General features: G+C 42.3%; 1 protein-coding gene across 1 annotated transcript; it reads right to left on the bottom strand.

Moving 5' to 3' along the window:
• Positions 1–6361: 6361 nt before the first annotated feature.
• Positions 6362–7108, bottom strand: LOC107047939 (protein PXR1-like). Its single transcript, XM_015270866.1, has one exon. It carries the CDS (start codon positions 7106–7108, stop codon positions 6362–6364), a length of 747 nt encoding a protein of 248 aa, XP_015126352.1.
• Between the last annotated feature and the right edge of the window lie 1647 nt (positions 7109–8755).

Genomic DNA, 8755 nt, shown 5'->3' with positions numbered 1-8755 from the left:
CGGTAAATGATGCGAATGCAGCTAAGCATTATCTTCAGGAGACAAAACGTCATAACGTCGTTATGGGTAATGCCTCATATTTGAAGCCATATAAAACAGGATTAGGACTCCATTTGAAACCAAAAAACTGATCAAGCTACCACACCGAACCCTCAGCGATGCTGATATTATCAAATTCGCTAAAATGATGAAAATTCCACATTTTCGGGAAGTTTTTATGAGAAATGCGTTACCAAAGGATGGACCTTGGAAAAGTGAATCAGCTATTGTCAATTTAGATGATAAACATGGTCCTGGCACACATTGGGTTGCATACAATAAACGGAATAATAAAATTACTCATTTCGATAGTTTTGGAAACTTACCACCGCCAAAGGAAGTCATGGAATATTTCGGTGTTGGTAGCATTGTTAAATATAATTACCATAAGTATCAAGACAATGATACGATTATCTGCGGAAATTTGTGTCTCAAATTCCTTAATGATAGCCTCTAAATAGTGATGATCAATACATTGGGGTCAGTTCAAACACAACAATCATGAGTGAATCTTTCACACTGACATTATCGGGAACGACTTCAATTTTGAAAGCTAATTATTTCCCATCAATTGAGTTGTCTCCCAATCATAATTATTGTTTAAGTCTTGTGGAATTGCTGACATTCAACTCAATTCCAAATATTGATGAGGGCAAGAATAAATTTCATTATTCTGATAATGAAAAAGAATATGGGAAATTCCATGTGAACTTTTGTATATCATCGATTTTATAACAAGCAGTTGGAATCGTGATTGTATATGGGGTATTCCATGTGAACTCACCCAGGTCAAAACCCTCACCATCGCCAATCATATTGCCGATTTTTCCTGTGGTTGTATATGGAAAAATATGACTTCTCAAATTTTTTAAGATTTTTTGAGACATCCTGCGGGCAGCCATGTTTTTTTTGCTAGTTTTATCTTCAAATGCCTGTAACTTCCATAAAAATCAACCGATTTAGGTTTTTTTTACAAAATGTGCGTCTTTGAACACACTATCCTTATAAAAATAGGCCAATTTTTTTCCNTTTTTCAATTCGTTCTTCCATCGATTTCCTCAGAAAAACCTGAAAAAACTTCAAAAAACGAGTCGTTTTCAAAGTTGGACCCTTTTTATATTTTTCAAAAAATTTCAGTGAATATATTGGACCAAAATAAAATTTTTCACCAAAGGCCAAAGTGGGATCTCTATTAGAAAACACCACTCGGAAAGATTTATTGTTAACGAATTTTCAAAAAATCATCAAATTGTTCCAGATTCGAATATAATGCAGGGATTCTTCAGGCGGTAAATTCAAATAATACTTCTGGGTTCAAATGCGAAAGGAATTTTGAAATTTTTGAAATTTTTCATCCCGGATTCATATATTCAAATTGGAAATGACGGCCATGAAATGGGAAGCCCACTTTGGCCTTCGGTGGAAAATTTAGTTTTGGTCCAATATATTCACTGAAATTTTTTGAAAAATATAAAAAGGGTCCAACTTTGAAAACGACTCGTTTTTTGAAGTTTTTTCAGGTTTTTCTGAGGAAATCGATGGAAGAACGAATTGAAAAAAATCGGCATGTTTTCATATAGAAAGTGTGTTCGAAGAAGCATATTTTGGAAAAAAATCAAATCGGTTGATTTTTACGGAAGTTACAGGCATTTGAAGATAAAATTTGCAAAAAAACATGGCTGCCCACAGAATGCCTCAAAAAATCTGAAACGATTTGAGAAGTTATATTTTTCCATATACAACCACAGGAAAAATCGGCAATATGATTGGCGATGGTGAGGCTTTTGACCTGGGTGAGTTCACATGGAATACCCCATCGTGATTGTATAATCACGATTCCAACTGCTAGTTATGAAATCGATGATATACAAAATTATTTGCAAAAGGTCTTACAAAAAAAACGTGCTGATTTGAAAGCAAATAATAATACTGTGTGCAGTGAAATCAAAAATAATCGTGGAATAAATTTCATCCCTTCAGATTCCATTGGTCAAATATTGGGATTCGATAATAAAATTCTCATACCCGATAAAACTCACACATCAGATTTACCTGTGAGAATTCTCAAGGTCAATTCGTTATGTGTGGAGTGTAATATAAATGGTGGTGCTTATATGAATGTGAAAAGAATGCACATTATTCATGAATTTTTCCCCACTTTACCACCAGGACATAAGATCGTGGAAGTCCCGAAAAATCTCATTTATCTACCGATCGCTGTACAAGCGATAGATCATCTCCAGCTTAAATTAGTAGATCAAGACGGTGAATTAGTGAACTTTCAAGGTGAAACAATAACGATAAGACTTCATGTGAAGCAAGCATAATGGGTATTGTGTTCAGGACGAAAATTGGAAAGAATTATAAAAGCACGTTATCGAAGCGAGGAGCCAACAGTCAACAAAGAACCAGCAAACAGTTAACACGTCAGAATATTCAATTCCTCAGAAGCTTAAATTTGAAGCCAAGAGTGCAGAAGATGAAAAAACATGGATGATATATTGAGAATTCAGAAATCAGTTGAGTTTGATGAGTCCATATCTCATTATGAGATGCATACGCATCCACCATTCGCCTCATCATCGTTCGGTAACAACGATGAAATTTCGATAAAAGTACAACATTAAGATTTATGTCTTTGTTTCGGCGAGGATTAATCCGGAAAAAAACCAATGGAGAGCCGGGGGATGAGGAAGGGTAGAGAAAATTCTCAATAATTAAATGTCACTGCGCGCGTGGGTAGAGTTACAATAAAAAACTATATTTCTCATAAAATATACACAAAGCTTGAAAAATATATGTGTTAAATTGAACACTGTCAATTAATAGACGAGACACGGTAGAGAGTTTTCACGTATGAGATGTTCATAATAATTCCCGATTTAATCGCGGAGATATTTCACACGATGTGCACTTACTAGCCCGTGGATTCAGAAGAAACTGGAAGTGAGTTGAAGAAGGTCAAGTGTCGCGGCAGGTATCAAGCGATGCCAATTAATTGGGGCGTGGCCGGTAAAACAGTCACATCCCAGAAGGTGCTGCCGTACGCGGTCACAGGACCTCACACGATGAGGCCCATGCCTCAACAGTCTTTTATCCAGTAAAAGTCTTCACATTTACGGACGATTAACCAAGGAGGACGGTTTTACTCCAGTTCAAAGAACGAGACTCGTGAATAATACGATCTGTCATTTATTTGAGGAGATTCGATACGAGCTCAATGGTATTGAAATTGATCGTGCAAAGAACGTTGGTTTGATGAGTCTTATGAAGAACTATGTTTCTCAAGGCCCCAACCAATTGTCTTTAATAGAGAATGCGTGTTGGTTGAGAGACAATAGTATGGATAGCGCTGAGACGATCACAAACGCAAATGGGTATTTACCCCATGCCGTGATTTTGATATTTCGATACCAATGAGTTTAATTTTTGGTTTTGCTGAAGATTATCAAAAAATTATTGTAAATGCATAATATGAGCTTATTCTCACAAGATCTAAGACTGATGTAAATGCAATTCTTCAAAACCGAATCACAGCTAAAAATCCTGAGGAGAAATATAAGATTACAATACAGAAAATTGAATGGTTAATTACTTATGACAAAGTTTCGGATGAACGGAAAGTCAAACTGCTCAACTTTATTACAAAAGATGCCCCCATTAGAATCGGGTTCCGCACCTGGGAGCTGTATAAATATCCTTTACTTCCTGCAGTTTCAAAGCATGTTTGAGTGGTGAAGACATCGAACCAGTTGGAGAAACCACGATATGTGATTCTAGAATTCTAGACGGGAGAAAGACTCCAGTGACTAATGCTAGCAACTTCGATCGTTGCAATATTCGTGATGTGAAATTATTTTTAAATTCGCAAAGTTATCCTTATCGAAACTTGAATCTTGATATTAATCATAATCAATACTCTACATTATACAATATGTATGTGAACTTCCAAGACTCATTTTATGGAAAAGATATGTATGTATTTTATTGATTCCCCATAGGGGATACAAGGACTTCCGCTTCATACAAAAATTAAAATTAAAATTAAAATGCTTTATCTCTTATTCCTAATTCCTAATATCTACTTTACTGCTGCGCAACCTTATTCCTACTATTTACATTCCTATTTCCACGTTTCCTTATACCATTAACCAAACATAACTTATTCCTTAGAATGAGACAGTGAGAATGAGTAAACGAGCGAGCGATTGAGAGTAACCTCCATTTCCGGTTTCCACATGAGCTTTCTTCCAAACCGCCTCTACTCCCTCTCCCATCTCACGATCGACGTACCCCCCCTTTCTCTCCTCATCCCTCCCATTCCCCAATTCACTTTGACATTTCACTCACTCTCCTTTCCATACCCTTCCCATTCTATCATCCACTTCTCTCCTGTTCCTTGCTCATCCAATATTTCAGTCACTCTTTCCCATACATCCCTTCCTCCATCTTCCTCCTCCATACATTCCTCCAGCACACGCATCCACGTCTCCCTCTGCCAACCACACCTCCTACATTTACTGAGTTCTTCTTTCTCCCACTTCCTTTCCCCCCTTATCCCCTCTCCCAACCTAAACCTCGCCACCCTGTTCCACCTTTCCTCACCCCAGCTATTCTCCAGATATTTCGGGATCCCCTCCACTGCCACTCCTCCTCTTCCCTTCCCCCTTCCCTTCCTTCGCCTTTCGCTTCTAGCCCTCTCTCCTCCTTAAACCTTCTCCTTCGCACTTCCCACCTTGAAATTCCTCCTTTCTTTTCCCTACTCGCTATCTCTTTCAAACACACCATCGCAAAATCACTACCCTCCCCCCTTCTCAGCTTCTCCTCGAATTTCCACGCTCTTTTTGCCGCCCTGCTACTCATTTTATCTCTCTTCAACTCCTCCCTTACAAGATACCCTGGAGTCGCCCTTTTCAGGCCTAACACCCACTTCAGGTATCTCTCCTGGATCCTCTCCATCCCTTCCCATTCTTCCCACCCCCATATCTCCGCCCCGTACCCCATGACCGACCATACCAAGGTATCATACAGCCAGACTCTCCTCTTCCAGTCCTTTCTAAACCTTCTCTTCCCAATACCCCATACCGGCCCCATCACCCTCCCTGCCTTCGCTATCCTTTCTTCCACCTGTCTTGCCTGTCCGCCCGTACTTTTGAACCAATATCCAAGGTAACAAAATTCCCTTACTTCCTCTATTTCCCTCCTCCCTAACTTCCATACATCTCTCTCATTCTCCCTCTTCGCCTTCTTCCTGAATACCATTACCTTGGACTTATCCACGTTTATCGTAAGATCCTTTTTCTTAATATATTCCCCTATCTGCCCTATCATGATCCTCATTCCTGGCTCGTTCTCCGCTACTAACACCATATCATCCGCGTAGGCTAAAGAAAATATTTTCGTATTTCCCAACTCCACTCCCCCCCCTCCACTTGACCCTCAGATATTCCTCCAGATCCGCTAACAACACATTAAATAATATCGGACTCAATGGACACCCCTGCCTTGCCCCTCTCGCTGTATTTCTTCGAAACTTTCTCTCCCACCCTTACCTTGCTCGCCGTTTCCACATATATTTCCTTTATCCGTTCTATCAGGCCCTTCGATATCCCCCTCCTCTCCATCGTTTCCCACATCACCCCCCTATTCACCGAATCGAACGCCGCTTTCAAGTCCACGAAAAACGCCACTAACTTCCCCCTTTCCTTTGCCAACTGCTTGTTCACCAAGTAATTCAACACGTAGATGTTGTCAATCGTCCCCATCCCTTGCCTAAATCCCGTCTGATTGTGCGGTACTATTTTCTTTTCGCTTACCTCCTTCTCTAACCTCTTTGTTACCACCGCCGCGTAAACTTTATATAGCGTGTGCATTAACGTAACCCCTCTGTATTCCTCTACCTTTTTTCCCTCTCCTTTCTTCACTATCGGCGCTAATAATCCCTCCTTCCACTCCTCCGGCCACCCTTCCTCCCTCCACACCCTATCACAAATCCTCCATGCTACCATTCTCATCCCCTCCCCCCTTCATTCCATATTTCATTCTCGATTCCGTCTTCTCGCGTTGCTTTTCCCCCTTTCAATTTCCTTATCGCTTCTTCCACTTCCTCCTGCGTCAATCCCTCTTCCTCCCCCCCTGCACTTTTTCTCCTCTCCTGCCCCCTCACCTTGCCCTCTACACCCCCTAACATTCTCATAAAATATAACTTCCATTCCCTCATTTCTATATCTTCATTAATTCCCTTCCACACCCCTCTGTCTCTGTTTATTAATACCCATACCCTGCCTTCCTCTATCGCCTTTTCCACCTCCCTCTCGAACTTCTATATTTCCTCCGCTCTCTTCTCCTCGCAGAGCTTGCTATATCTCCGTTTCTTTTCCCTGTATTCATCTCTACTCCCTAATTCCTTCCTCGCTCTCCTCAACGCCTTCCTCACTTCCTTCTTCATATCTCTACACTCCTCGTCCCACCAATCTCCCCACCCTTTTCTCTTCCGTTTTATTTTTTCCTCTATTTCTTCCTTAAACTGCTTCACTCTATGCCTTATCTCCTCCAGCATTTCATTAACCGCTCCCTCTTCCCCCCACTTCACCCCTTCCAGCCTTTTTCTGAGCTCCCCTCTTTTCTCCCTTTCCCAATTCGCGACCTTTATCTTTTTCACACCTGCTTTTCTTTTTTTCTTTTTCCTTTCTCCAATCTCTTCACCCTTCACTGTTACTACCAATGGATAGTCGTCAAAGTCACACCTCACTCCCACTTCAAACCTCTCTATCCTTTCTCTTCCCTTTTCCTCTGCTAATACATAGTCTATCACTGAACTCATCCCTGCCCTCTCGAACGTGAATTCTCCTTCCTCGTCCCCAGCAAAATTCCCATTCAAAATTGACCATCCCATTTCATCCAATATTCTTAACAGACCCTTTCCTCCTTTGCATGCTTCACTTCCATCCAACGAGTTCCTTTTACTACTTCTCTCTCCTTCCATCCCCTCTCCCCCACCTCCTTTACAACCTGTCTTCATATTGAAGTCCCCTCCGACGAGCACCAACTCCTCTGTTCGCTCCTCCATTACTGTTTTTACCCGTTCTAACTTAACCTCCTCATCCTCATTCACATATATACCTATCACCCTCCACCTTCTTTCACCCAACCTAACCGCTCCTTCTATCCACCCCTCCATCCCTTGCTCTATCGTTTCTACTCCCCCCATCCCTCCTCACATAGCTCTTTCTTTATCCCTATCATCATACCCCCCATCCATCTCCCCTTTTTTTATCCCTTTTACCCACTTGCACCTTCCACCTGAAATTCTCAGATGCTCGCCTCTTTATGCCCTCCCAACCCTCCTTATCCAACCACGTCTCTAACAGAATAACCACGTCCCACTCTTTCATTCTTTCGTGCCAAACTTCTCCCCTACCATTCCTTAACTTCATCATTCTCTCATCCCAAATCCAGAGTCTCCCCTCGACCCACAATCTTCCTCTTCCCACTCCTTTTTCGCTTCCCCACCTCATCTCTAACTCCGCCATTCTTTCCAACTCCCATTGTATCCTCCTCTCCTTGAATGTGAGGTCATGTCCTATTCGTTCCGTTCTCCCCTTCAGCTTTCCCCTACTATCAAAAACTTTCTTTTTTTGGTCCTCACTCTTCAACCCTACTACTATCGACTCCCCCCCGTCCCTATCTTTACCTCCAAATTTTCTCAGCCATTGCACCTCTACCTCTACCTCCAGCACCTCCCTCAACAATTTCTCCACTTCCCCTCTCCCGTCCTTTGTGTCTAGCCTCACTCTCCTAATTGCAAAATTGCTCCTCCTCTTCTCCCTTTCTGCTTTTTCCTCCCTCCATTCTAACTCCTGTATTCTTTTCTCTATGCTCGCCCTATGCTTCCCCGCCTCTCCCTCCCCCCCATTCCCTCCTCTCTCCTCCTTAACAACTCCTCAACTTTTCTTTCGATCACGTCAACTTTCTCAATCTTTTCTTCTCCCCTTTCTAATCTATTTCCCGTTTCCTTTTTCTCCTCCTTTCTTTCCCTCTCCGCCTTCTCCCATTTCTCCTCCGCCTCATTCAGTTTTTCCCATATTCTTCCCCGTTCTTCTTCCCACTTCTCTTGCCACATGTCTAAACCTTCCTTCATTCTCTGCATTTCTTCTCTCCCCTCCCTCCCTTCAATTTTCAGATCCTCCAGCGCTGCCATGGTATCCCTGCTGAACCGTTCTAGCAACTTCTCCAGCCTGCTCACTCCCCCCTCCCCCAATTGCCCATTACCCTCCTCCTTTTTCTTTTTCTTACTTTCCTCCTCGTCCTCATCGCTTTCCCCTTCACCCAGCCTCTCTCTTTTCCTGTTTTGACCACTGCCCCTCCCTCTTCCTACACTACTAACCTCTTCTCGTCCCTTATTTAATTCCATATCCTTCGCTACCTGCATCAGATCCTGTATCGATTCGCATCTCATTCCTAACTTCTGTCTCTCTACCTTTTCCCTCAACAACCTCTGTGCCATTGGCAGTGCCCCCCTCTTCTTCTTCTTATTAACTTTTCCTTCCCCATCACTTATTTCCCTCCTTTCCCTGCCCTCGCTATCCGTCTCCTCATCACCCCCTCCTGCCCCTGCCGATTCATAATACGTCTCATCCATACTCAGATTCCCTGATGGCGCCCCTACCCCCTCCCCCGGAACCACCGCACCATCGACCCTCTTCTCCTCCCGCAA

This window comes from Diachasma alloeum, unplaced genomic scaffold (genome assembly GCF_001412515.2).
Source record: "Diachasma alloeum isolate Michigan unplaced genomic scaffold, Dall2.0 Dall_scaffold_78910, whole genome shotgun sequence".
In the NCBI taxonomy this organism is placed as follows: domain Eukaryota; kingdom Metazoa; phylum Arthropoda; class Insecta; order Hymenoptera; family Braconidae; genus Diachasma; species Diachasma alloeum.
The sequence above is the reverse complement of the archived record's forward strand: the minus strand, read 5'-3'. Positions and strand labels throughout refer to the sequence as shown.

What these genes read in the sequence shown, in the direction of transcription:
- LOC107047939 (XM_015270866.1), bottom strand. Translation starts at nt 7,108, where the DNA reads ATGGAGGAGCGAACAGAGGAGTTGGTGCTCGTCGGAGGGGACTTCAAT.